Source organism: Accipiter gentilis, chromosome 7 (genome assembly GCF_929443795.1).
Source record: "Accipiter gentilis chromosome 7, bAccGen1.1, whole genome shotgun sequence".
Classification (NCBI taxonomy): domain Eukaryota; kingdom Metazoa; phylum Chordata; class Aves; order Accipitriformes; family Accipitridae; genus Astur; species Astur gentilis.
In genome coordinates, this window is record NC_064886.1 from 8,614,097 (window position 1) to 8,633,956 (window position 19,860).

At 41.2% G+C, this 19,860-nt stretch overlaps 1 protein-coding gene across 8 annotated transcripts in view; it reads left to right on the plus strand.

Moving 5' to 3' along the window:
• CNOT1 (CCR4-NOT transcription complex subunit 1) overlaps nt 1-18,885 on the plus strand; it is a 59,000-nt gene extending 40,115 nt beyond the window's left edge. For 4 of the 8 annotated variants that reach the window (XM_049804291.1, XM_049804293.1, XM_049804292.1 and 1 more), the window contains exons 27-49: nt 51-161; nt 728-805; nt 1,124-1,301; nt 1,812-1,942; nt 2,510-2,806; nt 4,356-4,496; nt 4,598-4,702; nt 5,308-5,427; nt 5,979-6,170; nt 7,915-8,057; nt 8,638-8,746; nt 8,838-9,007; nt 10,107-10,359; nt 12,440-12,688; nt 13,326-13,489; nt 13,766-13,883; nt 14,352-14,453; nt 14,727-14,900; nt 16,171-16,320; nt 17,396-17,576; nt 17,965-18,097; nt 18,201-18,335; nt 18,465-18,885. In XM_049804291.1, the coding sequence (XP_049660248.1) occupies nt 51-161; nt 728-805; nt 1,124-1,301; nt 1,812-1,942; nt 2,510-2,806; nt 4,356-4,496; nt 4,598-4,702; nt 5,308-5,427; nt 5,979-6,170; nt 7,915-8,057; nt 8,638-8,746; nt 8,838-9,007; nt 10,107-10,359; nt 12,440-12,688; nt 13,326-13,489; nt 13,766-13,883; nt 14,352-14,453; nt 14,727-14,900; nt 16,171-16,320; nt 17,396-17,576; nt 17,965-18,097; nt 18,201-18,335; nt 18,465-18,543 (3,513 nt within the window). In that variant the 3' untranslated portion in view covers nt 18,544-18,885. The remainder of the gene's footprint in view (nt 1-50; nt 162-727; nt 806-1,123; nt 1,302-1,811; nt 1,943-2,509; nt 2,807-4,355; nt 4,497-4,597; nt 4,703-5,307; nt 5,428-5,978; nt 6,171-7,914; nt 8,058-8,637; nt 8,747-8,837; nt 9,008-10,106; nt 10,360-12,439; nt 12,689-13,325; nt 13,490-13,765; nt 13,884-14,351; nt 14,454-14,726; nt 14,901-16,170; nt 16,321-17,395; nt 17,577-17,964; nt 18,098-18,200; nt 18,336-18,464) is intronic. The other 4 variants (XM_049804295.1, XM_049804298.1, XM_049804296.1 and 1 more) reach the window with 1 other exon arrangement.
• Nucleotides 18,886-19,860: the final 975 nt, after the last annotated feature.

The following is a 19,860-nucleotide window of genomic DNA, read 5'->3' on the forward strand; positions in this document are numbered from 1 at the left end:
CTGTTCTCTCCACCGTCTTCCCCTTTTCAATTGTTGATGGTATTTTTCAGGATTTGGATGTGAAATCACTACTACTGGAAGCATACGTTAAGGGACAGCAGGAATTGCTTTATGTAGTGCCATTTGTTGCCAAAGTCTTAGAATCCAGTGTCAGGAGTGTGGTAAGTGACTTTGTGCTGACAGAGTTATTGCTCAAGTGGCAAAATAAGTATTGCAGAAAGTAATTGGCTTTCTTCACAAAGTGATAACTGATTGAATTTCATGGAGAGAAAGAAAAGGGATGTAAGGGCTTAAAGTGTAGGAGTTCTGTTTTGAGGGAAAGTACATGGCCTGTGCCTTTTTTTGCAGCCTAAATTGAGCTGAACTGTACTGTGGTATCCCTGAATGGAACTCTATTGAGAAATGGAAGGATGCCATTGAAGTGGTTATAGGATCTAGTTTTTTAAATTCTCCCTGCCCCTCTTTGACCCTGGTCAACTCTTGTCAGTTCTGCTTGACATAGAACTGATCTCTCAGAAGGACCAAGTCGTCGTGTTTCTAGTTTAATGTTTAGCTAGCTTCCTAATCTAGTTCCAGTCAAACAGAATACTAAATTCAGTCTTAAGTGCACCTGTACAAACTCTTCCATAGCTGTATGCACACATGTTCACATTTCAAAAATTTCCAGTCATAAGTTACTCAAATGATTTAAGAAGTCTGTGTAATACTGCTCTCCTCTTTGTTTTAGGTCTTCAGGCCTCCAAACCCATGGACAATGGCCATTATGAATGTTTTAGCTGAGCTACATCAAGAACATGATCTAAAAGTAAACTGTTTTTCTTTTTTATACCTACTGAGTGTGAGGTTTTCTTGACAATACCAGTCAAGAAGGATGTTGTGAAGGACCAAATTTTGCTTCTCACTGCTTTAGTATGGGGACAATTGGGCATTGCTTAATTTGGTAGAACTTGGATGAAACTCTTCTCCTGTGAGGTCGGCATGCAAGATATTTGTCTAATCCTCAGTCACTATTAAAGCCTCTAAAAGGCTTGGGGTTAGAATGGGAAGCTTGGGAGTCGAGTGGCCCAGTAAACGTTTCGGGTATTTTCCTTGTGACATAACCTAAACTAGAATTGTTGTGCAGTTGAATCTGAAGTTTGAGATTGAGGTGCTCTGCAAGAATCTTGCACTAGACATCAATGAGCTGAAACCTGGAAGTCTCCTGAAAGATAAGGATCGTCTGAAAAATCTGGATGAGCAGCTGTCTGCTCCAAAGAAGGATGTGAAGCAGCCAGAAGAGCTACCACCCATCACAACTACTAGTAAGTACATTTCATATAGAACCCAGAACCACTCTATAAAAGTTCAATTAAGACAGGTTATGCTATTGCAAAGAAAAATGTGAAGCTGCATAATGCTGGTGTAACATTGCTGAATGCTTGGGAGCACTTCCATAGTTTTGTAACGGAAGTAGGTGTACAGAGTTTGGAGATGGAAAGGGAGTGGAAGCTATGCTGAGGACTATTTCTACATATGCTGTGTTTAGCTAGCTACTCCTTAGAAGGGAGTGAAGCAGGATGATCTATTAACAAGACATCAGGGGCTAAACTGTGTTGTAACAAACAGCTCTGTTAATATGTGCTGAAGCTAGTTTGGTACTAGTTGGGAAAATGGAGAATAAAAATTGCTTGATAAGTTTAGGAGGCTTCATGATCGAACTGCAGAATTTTTGCTTCTTGGTCACTTGCTGATTTAAATGAGAATTGTAAACTTCTGTTATAAGCATTTGCTTTTCAGTAATGGTTCAATACAAACGTTCTTATATTCTATAGCTGCTTCTACAACTCCAGCTACCAGCACCACTTGTACAGCCACGGTTCCTCCACAGCCTCAGTACAGTTATCATGACATCAATGTCTATTCTTTAGGAGGGTTGGCTCCACATATTACCTTAAATCCGACGGTAAGTTTTAGAGCTGATTTGGTTTGCTAAAAGAATTCTTGCCACCAATATTGCCACATCTCAGCTAGTGGGAGCGGCATTTGGTAAGTTGAGGCTATTGAGGAGTCACTTCTCAAAAGTAATGGGGAAGGTGAATGCTAACAAGTAATCAAATGGAGAACTTCAGGGGTGGTTAGTAGCTATATTAGCTAACAAAATTTCACATGGTCAAGTGATTCTTTGCTGTGACACTTAAATTAGTATCCAGTTTATTTCTGGCAATAAGTGTCAGTTGAGATAGTTGCTATCAGGACTCAAGCCTCAAAGGAGCTTCTCTGCTCCTTAAGAGCAACTTGGCTCTTAAGTTAGTCTTTGCATTGTGCTCAGCTGCAGCTTTGGAAGAAAAATGGTTGTATGTCCCAGTTTCAGAATTATCAAACTGATACTGTAATAGCTGCCCGTGGAACACAGGAGTGCTGCACTGTAGAGAAGCTGTGACAGTGAACTTAAAAGTTTTTCAGAACATGTGAATGTCTAGGGTAGATGGGATTTTTTTATTCTCACTTAACTTTCCTAATCTTCCTCCAGATTCCACTGTTTCAAGCCCACCCACAGTTGAAGCAGTGTGTGCGGCAGGCGATAGAACGAGCAGTGCAAGAGCTTGTCCATCCAGTGGTCGATCGATCCATTAAGATTGCCATGACTACCTGTGAGCAGATAGTGAGGAAGGACTTTGCACTGGATTCAGAGGAGTCACGAATGCGTGTGGCCGCACACCATATGATGCGTAACCTGACTGCTGGGATGGCCATGATTACCTGCAGGGAGCCTTTGCTGATGAGCATAGCTACCAACTTGAAAAATAGTTTTGCTACTGCACTGAGGGTAAGAGTCGCATCATCCTAAGCTTATTTCCAGCTTATAGGACTGTAGACATCCACCATTAGCAAATCAGTTCTCCACACTGTAGACTTGTTGATTGATGACATGGCTTAACTAGTGTGTACATGAATTTAGTGGACAGGTTTCTTGTGACTTGTTGAATTATAGTGAAAAAAACTGTGCTGAAATAACAGCTCATGTCAAACACTCTTAAGCTGATAAAGTGGATCTTACTATATTACACACAGACTTCCTGACTACCTTTTTATTTTGCGCCAGTGTTTGATCACATTGCAGAAGCCTTGAAGTACTTATCTTTCTGTGGGTTTTGAGGTAGAAAAGCTAGAGTGGGGAGGACTGAATTGATTCTGGGACTTTCTGGTGGTGTCTTGGATTGTGTCAGCAAGCATGTATGTTTCGGGCAGATTTTATTTACTTGTGCTGTTAGCAGATATGTAGCTAAGATTTTTCTGCATGGCTTGTTAATTTGTTGGGTTTTCTGGAGGATATTTTCAGGTCTCCTCATGAATAAAATCTGAGCTGCAGTGCTAGCTTCCCCTTTTTGGCTAAACAAACACAGTTCATGAACTGCTGGCCAGAACAGTAGCTGCTACCCAGAAAACTGTCACTGAAGAATGTGTGTAGGCAAAAGTCATTCAAATTTTGTGGAAGGCTTGGTGCTAATGTATCATGGTGCGTGTAAAAATGTCTTGAATGGTATGAAAATGTAGCAACATTGTAGTCAAGTTTGCGTTTTTTTTTGGTTTTTTTAATCCCTCAAGATGTGTAAAATTGATACGGGGCCAGTTGTAATCAAGGAGGTTTTCTTAAGGAGTAATTATACAAAACATTGCGTTGCAGAAGAAAGTGCTGTACAAGACATCAAAAGATTCACATCTGGCTTAAGCAGTGTAGTTTTCAGGAATTAATGAAGTAGGGGTAGATCCTAATGGACTAGGAAATCCTAGTAGATTAGACTGTTTCTGTTTATATGTGTATACCATTTCCAGTGGGAGTTGATGCTTGCACCCTGGAAAATAAGTCCATCTGTTCAGGGTTCTCTTAAAGCAGACTCCTAAGAAGAGAAGAAGAAAATCTGTATCAGAAAGGGAACCCACTGAAAAAGGTTTACAACTACTGTTTTGCATTGTTAGTGATGCACCTCTATATCTTCTGATTACAACCTAGGAAGCAGAAAAACTTTTACGCTGTGATGTGAGGCTTGCTTTCCCTGCATTAGCATCTGTTGTATGTGTGTCAGTCTAAAGCAGAGCTTTATTTCTATGCCCTGGAGATAGGTTGGTGGAGAAGATGGAGAACCTCCTGCTGTTTTGTTCCTTGTTGAAAGCCTTTACTGTTGTCTTGCCTGCATGTTTTATTCAAAGCTATGCAAAATTAAGTTTATTATTGTATATTCCATGCAAAGAGTGCATTCCTAAGAGCACTTCTTCTTATTGCTGGTTTTCTGTATAGGCAGTGGTGTGGATTTTAAGGCTAGCAACATACAGGGGAAAATTTACAGCTGTCACTGATTATTGTGATTTTTCAATAGGCAGCCTCCCCACAACAGAGGGACATGATGGAGCAGGCAGCAGCCCAGTTAGCGCAGGATAACTGTGAGCTAGCATGCTGCTTTATCCAGAAGACGGCTGTGGAAAAGGCAGGCCCTGAGATGGACAAGAGGCTTGCAACTGTAAGTATGGGGCTGCTGTCTTTTATAAAGTATTATATATGTTCATATGTATTCAGACTCGGTGTCTAAAATTCAGTGTGGTGTTTGGATTTTTTCCCCAGGAATTTGAGCTCAGAAAACATGCTAGACAAGAGGGTCGCCGGTACTGTGATCCTGTTGTGTTAACTTACCAGGCTGAGCGGATGCCAGAACAGATCAGGTTAAAGGTGAGGGTATTAACTGTGCTATGTTCTGATGCTGCTCTTCTCCCCATCCTGATAACAAAAAGTAGATGGCACAGCTTCACCTAAGCAATCCTGTATATTTTTAGTCTTGTCTTAACAGTGCAACAGCTATTAGCTTGATTAGTAATGGAAACACATGAATATGTTGCTACAAAATGGGTGTTCATACTATTTTCTTCAATTTCTTGAGGACATTAAAAGTCCTGTCTCCTGTGCTGTTCCTTTCACTGAAAGATGGCTAGTCTGTTTTGCTGTCTTGTCTTTTTTATATTTTATTTCCTTAAAGGACACATCATGTGCTCTCAGCAGAGCATGACTTTTGTGCATCAGACGCACATGAAGCCAGTATTCAGTTATTCCTGTTTCTGGGAATGTGAGTTGCAGTTGTAGAGCAAAAATGCTCCTGTTTGGAGGTGTGGCAGGAGAGATCAGACCTCAGCACAGAGCAGCCAAATCCTACTTCTTGATGTGTAGGCCACACTGTTAAAGAATGTGACTGAGCAGCTACCTGTTACACAAACTGTCCTCATTTCTTACTGCCACAGTGCTTAACAATGAGGTTAATGCCTATTCTTTTCATTGCAAAGGTTGGAGGTGTGGACCCGAAACAGCTGGCTGTTTATGAAGAGTTTGCACGCAATGTCCCTGGCTTCTTGCCTACCAATGACTTAACTCAGCCTACAGGATTCTTGGCTCAGCCCATGAAGGTAGAGGTTTCTGAATTAATCGGCTTGAGACTACTATAGCTCTTTTGGTGAATGTTGTAGAACTTGTGTCCTTTGCTAAAAGACTAGTAAGAATCAGGCATTTGTATTGCTTGGGAATAGTGGTTGAAAGATGAATTAGTTTTGATGTCAAACTAATGGCAACATAAAACTTATATCCAGTCTTAGAGGTTTTTAACCCAAGTTGGGACAAGATCTGCAAGTTATGATTTACTACATGTAGTTTTAGTAGCAGTAAAACATTTTATTCAAACCTCAGGTTACTTTTTCAGGAAGGTCAAGCATGGATTTTGAGATAATGAACAGATTTTTGTATACATACTTGGTTTTAAGGACTGCTAGAATTGCTAGTTACTTCTACAGCTTAATTTGCTCATATTTGTGTATTTAAAATGCCAGCATAACTAACCACAATACTGTAGAGGTCTAAATTCTGGATGCTATAATTTCGGAAGCAGAAGAGCCAATCAGTATTGGAGTTTCACAAATACAATCCTTGCAAAAATCACTCATTCGCACCTTCTCTTAAGCAGCAAGCTTGGGCTACAGATGATGTAGCGCAAATCTATGATAAATGTATGACAGAACTGGAGCAGCATCTGCAGTCCATTCCACACACCCTGGCCATGAATCCTCAAGCTCAAGCATTACGCAGCCTCTTGGAGGCAGTGGTGGTGGCTCGTAACTCCCGTGATGCTATTGCTGCACTTGGACTGCTGCAGAAGGTGAGTGTTAACAAGTCTTCTCCTGTAACAACTCACCTGGAGTTTATTACTCATCTGGTTTGTGGATTATCTTGCTGGTGACTGTGTATCTTCATGCATCCTGTGGAACTTGCTTGGTGAAAAACACTGAACAATTGCTGTCTTTGGAAATTCATTAAATAAAACTGGATGAGGGCCTTAGTGTTCGCTTGGTGTATTGTACACACAGTGGCCAGGCTGCTGTGGAAAGAAGCAGGTACAGAATCCTGGGACTTAGGGGAGTTTTGTTCAGATGTGGCAAGTAGAGAGCTATTGCACTCCAGAATAGTCTGATTTCAGGATGATTTGGAGGCTAAGATGATGTTTGAATTGCCCTTGAAGGTGGATAGTGTTGAGCATAGTACTGGATTTATAGTGGCACACTTGGGGATTGTATTTTGCAGTAACTGTTAAATGAGTATGCATGGTGGGTTGACCCTGGACAATGGCCAAGCATCCATCCAGCTGCTTGCTCATTCTGCTCTCCTGCAGGACAGGGAGAAAATAGAGGCAAGGCAAGATGACTTGTTCATCCAGATTATGACAGTTTAGTAGGGAAAGAAAAAGCTGTGTGCACAAACAAAAAGATTAAAATCGCTACTTTGCATCAGCAGGCAGATGTCTAGCCACTCCTCGGAAAGCAGGGCTTCAGCACATGTAACATTTTTTTGGAAAGGCAAATATCATAACCATGAATGCCCCTCTTCGTCCTTTTTTCCCTGAGCTTTTATTGCTGAGCATGATGTCATATGGTATGGAATATCCTTTTATTCAATTTGGGTCAGCTGTCCTGGCTGTGTTGCTTCCCAGCCTCTTGCCCATCCCCAGCCTACGCACTGGAGGGGGAGGTAGAGTGGGAAGGAGAAAGCCTTGATGCTGTGCAAGTGCTGTTCAGCAATTGGCAAAACACTGGTGTGTTGTCAACACTGTTTCAGCACAAATCCAAAGCACAGCACCATATGGGCTGCTATGAAGAAAATTAACTCCAACCCAGCCAGAACTAGTAGACTATGTCAGGTGGAATGTTGCAGTGAGCTCTCTAAGCTAAGCTGGCATCAGTGCCTGTGTAGTAGTGCACAGCGGAGTGATAGATGTCGAGAAAAATCCACCTGAGTACAGTGGAAGGATACTGAGCTGTCTGCATAAGGATCCAAGAACAGTGGCAAAACAGAAGTACCTGAAAGCTGGAGGGAGGCTTTTTGTTCTTGACTGATCGTGCTTGTACCTACTAAAGGATCTAGTCCTGACTAGGACTCAACCAGGTAAATTGTGCTGCCCTTGTAAGACTCATCTTCCATTTGCTATAGACTAGCACAGATGCATCTGAGTGGTGCAGCTCTCTGTCTAAAGAACCTGAGAGCTGTAAATTTTCTTTTGTGTAGTTTTTCATGAGCCATATGCAGAGTTGCTCAGGAGGAGGCATTGACTTCCAGAAGCTGCAGAACAAACTAATGCAGTCTTTCATACTATTTGGTGCTTATATAAAGCCAGTGGGGCATAAAGGGACTGTAGGCTTGTTTGTGGTAGGACAGCTGTGCACAGTGAACGTATAGATGCCATAACAGCTGGTAAAATCTCACGTAGTCTTATCAAGGGGTCAGCACAATGACTAAATTGGTTTATGCATGTCTGCCAAGTCTTCTGGTGATAATTTGCTGATGTAATTTGCAGAAGATTTGGAAGAGGACTTGTTTTTTCCTCTGCTAACAGGTTGCATCTATTCTAGGCTGTAGAGGGCTTACTGGATGCCACTAGTGGGGCAGATGCTGACCTCCTGCTTCGCTATCGTGAGTGTCATCTGCTTGTGCTGAAGGCTCTGCAGGACGGCCGTGCATATGGATCTCCATGGTGTAATAAACAAATTACTAGGTCAGTTATGAGACAACAGGAATATTGATGTAGCTTTCATCATCTTTTGGGAGTTACTGTGTTACTCTGAATCACTTGCCTGTTAATATTTTGCATTATTGCAATTTGGACAGACAAAAAATAACTAGCTTTTTTGTCAAAAAGATGTAATAATGCTGCTTCATCCTAGAACATGATGGGAATCTTTAATGGAATTAAGTATTGGAGATGCTCTGGGGTTTTTTCCACATTTTATATGTGTCTATGCTGTCACAAACAATGTGACATGGCATATGCCTCCAGCAGAAGCACTAGTACTTCAGCTAGGCAGATGTGCCGCTTTGTCCTCAGAAGGAAGGTGTTTTATGCTGAATGAACTGAAGCTCTTGAAGAGCTGTTGTGACCAGTTGTGCAGGGCAGCGAATGCTTGAGGCTGATGACAGTTCTGAACTCAAACATTACCGTAGAGAATACTTAGAAGAGTCTTCTTTTGGAGCTGAGTAATGAATCACAGTGAATGGCACAGTTTCTGAAGTATTAGATTTGATTTGCTTCGCTTAAACTGTGTTAAGTACACTTTTTAAGTTGTCCAATTCTTCAGGTGCCTGATTGAATGCAGAGATGAGTACAAGTACAATGTGGAAGCTGTGGAGCTGCTAATCCGCAATCACCTTGTTAACATGCAGCAGTATGACCTTCACTTGGCTCAGGTAAATGGAACCTGCTCTTTTGGAGAAGAATTACAGTCAGTCCACTGTAAGATTTGCGGTTAAACTTTAATTGCCTTTGTTACGTTGACAGTCAATGGAGAATGGCTTGAACTACATGGCTGTGGCATTTGCCATGCAGTTGGTAAAGATCCTGTTGGTGGATGAAAGAAGTGTCGCCCATGTAACAGAGGCAGATCTGTTTCACACAATTGAGACGCTCATGAGGATTAATGCTCATTCCAGAGGAAATGCCCCAGAAGGGTGAGATTTGAAATACTGTGCAATGTATTACTTGTGCTCACTTATGAACGCAATGTCTCATATCATTCAGTCATATGGCTTTAAACTTTCTCTAGGACAGCATAGGGCTGCAGTCCTATATTAGTTTAAATTGTCACTTATGTAATCATGCTGATTTTATGTCAAAATAGAGGCAGCTGCAGCATCACATCAAACTGAATGCTTGAGCAGGAAAATCTTTCTATGCACTGTGCTCCAAAATACCATGGTACTGTGAGAAACTTGCTTGAATTCTTGCTTTATTGTAAATTTAGGCAATATTCTTACCTGTTTTAATCTTAAATGACTAGGTGTTACTTTGTTTAATCACAAGGAATTCATCAAATTAGACCACTCTTTCTGTTCCTTTAGACAACTTTATTTAGAGTCTACAAAGCAGTCATCCACTAATCTCACAATGCTTGTGTATCCACCAGCAGCTGATTGGGCAGCAAATGTTGCCACAGCATCTGGAAATACCTGTGAGACTTGCAGCCCTCCTGTTACTAAGGTGGAAGCATTGCTGCTGTGTTCGAGGAAGACATGGGTTGGAGGTTGGAGAACTCCGGACTGCTGTGAGAGCAACCAGCAGCTGGCTAGTGGTGGTGGCAGTGGCTGCCACTGCTAACACAACTGCTAGTGGGAGGTCCCAAAACAAAAGTCCTTTTGTCTGCAGTTGGTGTTGGTAGACTCTTTGCTGTAAGACTTGATTTTCACTGCAGCCAAATTTAGTGCCCCAGTCAGGCTGTTTAGCACTGGCATCTCCCTATTTTGGAGCATTTTAGGGCTTCCAAAGTCTGCAAAAGTGAAATTATTTCTAGTGGTGCTTTGTTCCAGCACACTGCTGTGTGAATTGGAGTGGAACTTCAAAGCTTATGACTTCAGTGTTCCTTCTTTCATCATAGAAGTATATGCTTTCATTACTTATTTCTTCTATTTCATTGACAACTGGGAGATATGAAGATTTAGTATAAGAAATAATTTGCTTGCTTTCAACTACATTTGACTGAGCTTCCAGTTCCTGCACCTTCTGAGGGAGGAGAAATTCTAACTTGGCTCTTGCTCTGGTCTGTTGCATTAGATTACCTCAGCTGATGGAAGTGGTCCGATCAAACTATGAAGCAATGATTGACCGTGCTCACGGAGGTCCCAATTTCATGATGCATTCAGGAATTTCCCAGGCCTCTGAGTATGATGATCCACCAGGTCTGAGGGAGAAGGCAGAATACCTGCTGAGGGAGTGGGTGAACCTCTACCATTCAGCTGCAGCAGGCCGTGACAGTACCAAAGCATTCTCTGCGTTTGTTGGACAGGTAGAGCTTTTGGAAAGAAAGGTGCTTTTTATTCAACATAAGTAGGGTGTGATGCTCTCCATTTTAAAGCAGTATTATAACCATGTTAGGCATCCTTTTGAAACTTTCAGATGTGTGGCAGTTGACGATCAAAATTTTGTCTGTTTTTCATGGTAAAGTTCTGTAGAAACCCCTACTCTTAAAAAATTATGTTCTTCAGATACTATAGCAATAAGTTGTCAGTTCAGACCATGAGGTTTGGGATAAGTCTGGTGGGAAAAGAACTACAGCTGAGATAGCTGTTGGGAATAGTTCTGACATGCTCTGTGTAATGAAGCTTGAGTGGTGTTGCTTCTTATCGGTAACAGTAAAAGCTCTGATAGCCTGTGGAAGGAAATTGCTAATAGATATGAGATGCAGGTGAATTGTTTCAGTCTGTGTGAACAAGGGAATCCTTTTTCTAACTGGAATCATTAGAGTTGAGGAAAAACTTGAAACTTCATTAGCTGAAGTGGTGCCTAAGTTTAAACAGCTTCCCAATGTTTCACTCCAGGGCACCTTAACAGGTGTGATGAACAGCACATGTCTGCCTCTCAGGTGTGACTGAGAAGGGAGATGCCCTCAGTAGCCCAACATGTGTGGTAACAAACTTCCTATATATAGATATGCAGTCATCTCCCTAAAACTGTGTTCCTGGCAGCTCCTTGACTGCAGCTGCAAGCAAGCCCCTGACTTAGTCTGTATTGTGGAAGTTTCCATGTTAATGACAGAAATGCTGCAGATTTTGCAGCCACTAATGAAAAGAAGTTCAAGCTACAAAGTATGCATGAAGATCTTGACTGATGCAGTGATTTTTTATGTGATTTTAGTGTCCTTGTGTGATGGCTTTTAGCCAGCTTTCTGTTGGTCTGACTTCTACTGCATAGCATCTTTTTTGAATGTTTTTAATGGGTCCTGTATTAAACCCTATTTAAAAAAAATTTATCTCTTCATGTGACCTTACTACTTTTTATACCTTAAAGTATGCTTATAAAGCTTACTTCAGTATAGTATACTCATAATAGTCAACGCACTTTTGTCCTGCTTCACTCTTACCACACTTGTTTAGCTTTTGTACCTATTTGATCGGATTTGACATAGCAATTGAAATATATTCAAGTGCAGTGTTTATATATAATATTTTTCTTACAGGCTTTAGCTATGGGTTTCAAAGGAGTCATTTTGTAATTACTGCATTAAACAAGGTTTTACTACTGAACTTAAATGACCATAATTTTGGCTGCTTTAAATTGAGTGTTGCTTCCTTTCCACTAGACTTTAGGAGAAGAAGGAGCATAGAACTTTGAAGGCAGATACCTGAATTCCTTTTAAAGTTTCTCCAGAAATACTAGAAGTTCTCCAAGAGTTAGTTGTATATATAGCTTCATGTCTGTGCAGTAGGAGTTTAGAAGATGCTTTATTCAAAACCCAGAGGTTTTCTGCAGTGTAATTTGTTTCATTTTGATGGCTTTAATGCTGTGGATAACAAACAAAAGGAGATCTCTTTTTTTAATATGTATGTTTTTAAAAACAACACCCCACTGCAAAACAAACAAAAAAGCCCACCCAGTCTTTGCCTGCATGTAATGTTCCTGTAAGGAAAATTCACTCTGCAAATGCAGTCTGCTTCTACAGAGTGTTGCTGCAAAGTAGTGATGGTTCCTGAACTAGTAGCTGAAGTTTGCCCTTCCCAGAGCTTGTACGCCCCTGTGTGGGCTCCTGAATGCCTGACAGACTAAACTGCTGCCACCTCTTGCTGTCCTTCATGCAAGGTTGAGTGCTGGTGGCAGAACTGATAGTGAAACAGGCTCCTCAGCTATGCTGATGGTTGAGGAGAATTGGGATCAAAATTCTATTTGGGAGTAAATGTCTTTGCTAAAATTGCATTGCCACCCTCAAGTTGCCTTGAAAATACTCATCTAGGGGAAGACTAGCAGAGAGAGCTTGCAACCCATCTCTTGAGAGTGTGGTAAAAATTGAGCCAGCCAAGGTGTGTGCTTTGTAAAGTGTGTGTTGGTTGAAATAAGTTGTAAAATTAACTTTCTGTGGTTACAGTGCTAAGGTTTTTTCCTTTCCGGGATAGATGCACCAGCAAGGAATCCTGAAAACAGATGATCTGATCACCCGCTTTTTCCGTCTTTGCACCGAAATGTGTGTTGAAATCAGCTATCGTGCTCAGGCTGAGCAACAGCATAACCCTGCTGCCAACCCCACCATGATTCGAGCCAAGTGCTACCACAATCTGGATGCCTTTGTGCGACTTATTGCGCTGCTAGTGAAGCACTCTGGGGAGGCAACCAACACAGTTACAAAGATCAACCTCCTGAATAAGGTTGGGAATGCTTTTTTGTACTCATTGCATTTAAAGTGCATAATCAGGTGTACCTTTGCTGATAATTGTGAAATGTAGGCCTTAATGCAGGCTACTGCTGAAGTATCAGATGAGGACTTTGATGGGTTGGTCACTGAAATGATAAACTGTTGAGTGGAGCATCAGGATGCCAAGTGGCTTTCTTGTTCACAAAGATTTCATATCAAAGCTGAAACTCACCTTTGTGCCTTGAAATGAAGAAGTCAACTGCTGTTGTTTTGAGGTATTAGAAAGTGTGGTTTAAGGTTGGTGATTCTGGGGTGTCTCCCTTGATTTTTATGAGGGCCTTGCCTATACTCTTACACTACTTGGTTTATGGCTAGATGGTCTTAGGTAGTTAAGACCTTCAATGCTGTGCAGTGAGTCATTGTGATGATGATCCAGGGGACATGGAGAGCTAAGTGTAGTGGTTGGGAGTTGCTGATAGAGATTATAATATTAATTTACACAATGCTTCCAATAACTAGGATTTTTGGTTCTTTTTAGACTCTACCAATTTTTTCCTTTTTTTTCTTTTGCTAACGGTGAAAGTATTATTTATAGGCTGACTTGCAAAGTAATTCTTGCTGTCACCACTGAAACGTCCTGATCTCTTTAGGTTCTCGGTATTGTGGTGGGAGTTCTTCTGCAAGACCATGATGTTCGGCAGAGTGAGTTTCAGCAACTTCCTTACCATCGCATTTTCATCATGTTGTTGTTGGAATTAAATGCTCCTGAGCATGTGCTGGAGACCATCAACTTCCAGACACTCACAGCTTTCTGGTATGTATTTGAGATTGGCCGCAATCCTCATCCTTTCCTGGTAGGATCAAGATTTTTTTTGTCTGAAGGCTATCTGACTGTTCCTTTGTGGTGGCTTAATCACATTCAGAATAACTGGTTCTATAGACTGTCCACTTGCTTGTTTTAAGGAAGATGACTGGTAAAACCCAAGATGCTAAAATGCCTTGCTTTTAGGGCTGTGTATGTTTTCCCTCAATGTTATGAAAAGCAATCTTATTGCTGTGCACTTTTAACCTGCTCTAACTTTTCTTTCAGTAACACATTTCACATCCTGAGGCCTACAAAAGCTCCAGGTTTTGTTTATGCCTGGCTGGAACTGATCTCCCATCGGATTTTTATTGCAAGAATGCTGGCACATACACCACAGCAGAAGGTGTGGCTGCAGTTTATCTCTTCTGAATTAAAAAGCTCACACGGATGCTTATCTGGTGTGGTGCTGTTTCACATCTCTTGAAGTGCACTAGTAGCATGGCTGTCCTGTTTCTGTTGTCTTCCATATTCATGGTAATCTAACTGCATGGAGGAGAGTCTTTGTGTCAAACTATAGAATACAGGGTGAATTTAATTTAATAAACATGCCTTTGTCAAAATCTCAAAGAGCTGTAGTCTAGACCGAATACTGTCAACTCAGTATGGCATGTTGAGTGTTCCAGAAACACCCATAGCAGATGATGTGTGGCTAAAGCCCTTGAAATGAGCTGTGCTGCACTCACTGCTAGAGCTAGCAGGAGGACCTAGCTTTGATCCAGGTTTATGTGAAGACCAATCTAATTACTGTTTTGAAATTAAGGTAACTGCTCTTCATTGCATGTTTTCCACCTGCTGTTTTTTTTCTTGACAGGGTTGGCCTATGTATGCCCAGTTACTGATAGATCTTTTCAAGTATTTGGCTCCTTTCCTTAGAAATGTGGAACTCACCAAACCTATGCAAATTCTTTACAAGGTAAAAAAAATGTCAGCTAATGGATGCTACTCCCAACCAAACTTGTCTGAAAGTAGAGGTGTTCTGGTAGCAAAATAAGATTTACTGTTTTTTTCTTTTATAACTTATATCTTAGAATTAAATGCAAATCTGGTGTGGGACAGAAACAGGCTACCTTCCTAGATTAATTTCTTCCTGTTAATGTTAACCACATGACACAGAAGGGTGGCTCTGCAAGCTCTTGGGCAGTTTCAGCAGTTACACACGTCTTTTATATTATATTTTATGTCACAGGGCACTCTGCGTGTGTTGCTGGTCTTGTTGCATGATTTCCCAGAATTTCTTTGTGACTACCACTATGGGTTCTGTGATGTGATCCCACCTAACTGTATTCAGCTAAGGAATCTAATCCTGAGTGCCTTCCCACGGAACATGAGGCTTCCAGACCCTTTCACCCCCAATCTAAAGGTAGGACTTACTTTCAGGAGTTTGATAATTGGAAGCTTTAATGCTCCAAATACTCTTTATCCAGTTTCCTTGGTGGAGACTGTGGAATTTGGGGAACAGTTTAACTGATACTTGAATTAATGCAACCATTCAAAGGTTAACAGGTAATTTGAAACTTAAGTGACATAGCAGCTAGCAGAACAACGTTTTTGGCACCCATAGATACTTGGCTTGCTTGCAAGGCTTCATTGGTACCTGTAGATACTTGGCTTCCTTGCAAGGTCTGTGCAGGTTCAACCTGAAAGGACAGGCTCTTGAGACTTGTGTTACATGAGAACTGCATTGAGAACCTGGCTTTTGCATGGAAAACCAGAGGGCTTTCCTTTTTCCAAGGGGAGCCTGACTTGACGGTGTCCCTAGATCTGACTAGCACATGGTGTTGGAGCAAGGGTGTCTTTATCATTGTACTGTCTCATTTGTCACTGAGAAACAGACTACTTAAGTAGTCCTTGTGGCTTTGCTGTTTGAAAGTTCAGCCAACAGTTTGTGTCTTGGTTTTTTTCAGCTCATGCTGAATTGTATAGCTTGTGCTCCACAGGATGCATGGTGACTGGAGTTCATTTAACTAATTGTTGGAAGAGCAGGTGTCTGAGCACTATGTGATTGTAAATACTTTTTGATGAGAAACACTGATGCTATTTTCTCTTGAAAATTATGAGATAAACCACTAAAGTAAGCCTCTTGCATAATGGGGAGAGACTTTGACAACTGTTGATGTTCTCTAAGTCTTTGGGCACAAGCCAGTCTCCTAATCGTGGAACGATTAGAAGGAAACTTTCTCACACCACTAAAGCATTGTCCTATTGTTCTTCCTTGCCTGAGCTGTGCAGGGTAATGGGAGTGAAGCTGCAATACTCATTCAGTTAGTACTTCTTGAGACTGAAGGAGGCTGTTCTTGACTTTTGTGGATGTTTGTACTTTTTTAAACTACCAAACTGGCTTGAGTGTAGATAGGGAGACTTCAAAGGCAGTGACTGAATTCCCTATGGCCTTTGCCCTTGAATTCTTTTATCTTCTACTCTTGATTCTGAGACAGTCATTTAATGAATTTGCACATTAGAGACCAAGTTTCTTCTGAAATCTGCAAAAGTCTAGTGTTCTTTTTTCTTGCTGGTAGGAGAAAGTGATCAACAGCAGTTTTTGATGTAATATCACTTACCGATCTACTTTTGTAATTTGTTCCTTTAGAGAGATCGCGTATGGTTTAGCTGACTGGGTTTTCTCTCAACAGGTGGACATGTTAAGTGAGATTAATATTGCCCCACGAATACTCACAAATTTCACTGGAGTGATGCCACCTCAGTTCAAAAAAGACTTGGATTCCTATCTCAAAACCCGTTCTCCGGTCACTTTTTTGTCTGACTTGCGCAGCAACCTACAGGTGAGTTGCTGGTTTCTGAGGATGCTGAACTCAAATAGTGTGGGACAAATGATCTTGCTGGCTGAGTCAGCCTCCTTTCTTGCAGGAGTTTTGTTGGCGTGTAGCAAGCATGTGTTCCAGGCAGTAGAAAAGCCTGTGAAAATGCATACTTCCCTGAATAATTCTTCTCCCACTCCCTAGCAGGATGTTTTAAGTGTGTGTTAAATAGTTTCAGCCAGGTGGAACTTAAGGAATGTTGACTTTAATGACACTAAAATGATCTAATTTAAAAGCAGTTGGTTTTATCTACATGAACTGCCAAATGCTTATAGTGAAAATGCAAGGTTATCCTTGTCTAAAACTTTGACTCTTCTGCTTCCATGTGCTCAACCTTGCAAATCTTTAGTGAAGAATGTAGTCAAGAGCTGATTGCATCAAGCCTGCTTTTTTTTTTTTGTCCTGGACCGTTGGGTGATGAAGAGTCTTGTGGCTTCCATCACACAACTCTAGCACTGTTTACCCAGGCATTGTCCGAGAGTCAGTGGGGTTTATTGAACTACTTTTTTAGAATCTGATTAAATTTTGACTCCGAATGGATTCATTGTTATAGAAATCTATGGATCTGCATGTTAAAAAAATAAAGGCAAATTAGCTAAAGCCCAGTTCAGACTTGTTAGCCAACCACACTTCATACATCACAAGGCTTGGCTTGCAACAGACTTGTTGGACTTTCTCAGAAAATTGCTCACACTGAAGCATTCACAGAGGCGGTATGCATTTCAGCCAGCCTCTTGCACTGCTGGTGAATTCAGATTGTCCTTACCCGATTATTTTTTTTTTTTCATTTAGGCAGGGAGTACAAAAAATTGTCTGTTGGGTCTGTCAATATTTTGTTGATGCTTTTGAATATGTGTCTGTGTGTATATATATATAACTGCTATATTATAAAAGGGTAAATGCCAAATTGAATTTGTGGATGTCTGAGTGTGTCATCTTCTGTATAATCAAGATACTTGGATGCTGTTGTTGTACATGCTGTACCTTCGATTACTGAAGGAACATAAAATGTTAATGCTTTTCATATCTTTGCTTTTAGGTATCAAATGAACCTGGCAACCGCTACAACATCCAGCTGATTAATGCACTGGTGCTCTACGTAGGTACTCAAGCTATTGCGCACATTCACAACAAAGGCAGCACACCCTCTATGAGCACCATTACCCACTCAGCTCACATGGACATCTTCCAGAATTTGGCAGTAGACCTGGACACTGAAGGTGAGCTGGAAACACTTCTAGTTCATGCGATGTCAAATTTAACAGCTGATTATCTGTTTGAGCTATGAGAAGTACAGAAGATCATTTCATGTAGCTGCTGGTGAATTCACAGTAAGTAATGCCATGTTGAATATTAAAAACTCTGAATACAGGAGCGATATTAAAACCAATTGTTTATGGTATTCAAGGGAATAAGTTTGAAGAATTAAATTCTTACTGCCCCATCAACTTGGGTTGATAAGGCTTTTTCCTATCTTCAGTTTTTGTTTCTTGTACTTTCATAAGGCAGGCTCACAAACCTTAACCTTAAGCAATACTAGTTGCTTCTTTATTCCTTTTTGTGTATATGTAAAGGAAACCTTATGTACTCACTGTTCCTCTTCTGTAGGCCGCTACCTTTTCTTGAATGCAATTGCCAACCAGCTGCGCTATCCCAACAGTCACACCCACTACTTCAGTTGCACCATGCTGTACCTGTTTGCAGAGGCCAACACTGAGGCTATCCAGGAGCAGATCACTAGGTGAGAGGAAGGGCATTTAACTTGCCAGCATTCAGCTTTTTGCTTTCCTTCCTTGTGTATTTTGGATCTTTGAGGTCTAACTGTTTTTACTTTTGGATTACAGGGTTCTCTTGGAACGGCTGATTGTAAATAGGCCTCATCCTTGGGGTCTCCTTATTACTTTCATTGAGCTGATTAAAAATCCAGCGTTTAAGTTCTGGAACCATGAGTTTGTTCACTGTGCTCCAGAAATCGAAAAGTGAGTAACTTAACTACAAAATCAATAAAACGTAGTATCTGAAGCAGGGGCTGAGTTCTTGGTGCTTCATAGTGGAAGCACCATTTGCTGCCATAAATGCACCTAATGCTGCTTTGCTTCTGTGTTCAGGTTGTTCCAGTCAGTTGCACAGTGCTGCATGGGGCAGAAGCAGGCCCAGCAAGTAATGGAAGGGACTGGTGCCAGTTAGATGAGCTGCATCTTGCATTGTAAGTGTGCCAGCCTGGAGGTCCCTGTCCCATCAACTGACAGAAGACTCTGTAAGGCTCCTCCTGACCTTCCCAGCCCCCTTGATTGGGTAGATGCAACAGACCCTGGGTGAAAGTCTATGTGGGCACGTTCCAAAGTTTGAAACAGATTTTTGACTTTTGGCCAAAATTCAGAAGATGCTGTGAATATCATTTTGAACTAGTGTAAATACAAGGAACAGAAACATTTGTCTGGACTTTTGGGTTTGTGCAAATTGTGTAAGAGGCAGGTGGGTAACTGGTGCCTGTCCAGCTTGTAATAAAGGGGCAGCTGCTGATGCCAAGCACTTGTCTGGGGCAGACCTCCTTGTCCTGACATTCCCAGACTCCCAAAGAATATTGAAAAGCCAGTTATAATATTATGTAACTTATTTTTCTTTATGTGGATGGGGGACCTTTAAATCACTAAGTTCTTTTACAAAAAAAAAGGGGTGGATGTGTTTGGAATATGGGAATACTATGGAGTATGGGAGGGGTGAGGGAGGGGTTAAGGTTCATCATTGCTTTTCCCCCACTCTCATCAAATGCTGACAGACAGCAAGTGGAGTGGCAGTCAGAATGCCTCCTTTCTGTTGGAGAAAGACACACCTCAGGCCCTTTGGGAGAGGGTCAGCTGTTTTTAGTAAAGAAACCAGAGACCAGGCCTATAGCTTTCTTTTTTTTTTTTTTGGACACTTGTAAATTTTGGAAGGTGGGGGGTTAAATCTAGACCTTTTCCCACCCCCCCATCCTGTGACCACACAGTATAAGTTTGTAAAAAAAACAAAAAAAAAAACCAAAAGAAAAAAAAACAAAACAAAAACCCAAAGGACCAATACAGCCCATTTTGTAAGGATTTTGAATGTTTTGTAAAGTATTGGTCCATGTGTTGTATTTTGTAGCCTTTCTAGTTCTTGGGCTTTAGTTCTCCCACTTCTTGTATGTATGCATACTGTAGTTACACATTAAAGTCATGACATGCAGCACGTGCCACTGTGCTTATTCTCTCCAGTTCTACCCTGCCTGGCCCATTGATGTCTTCCAAAGTCTGTTTCCACCCATCCAAAAAGTGCAATTTTCCAGTGTGTTTTGGGCACTGCTTATTGAAAGCAACTGGGTTTGTTTCCTAGTGTGAAGTCAGAGGGGAGTATTGTTATGACTAGGAAAGGACAGTTGTGCACAGATAGAAATACCTTAGTTGCAAGTTCATGAGCAGAGTTTGTCTCTGACAAAGTTGTGCTAGAAAGGACACTGCTTGCAGTGGAGGGATATGGAGCACA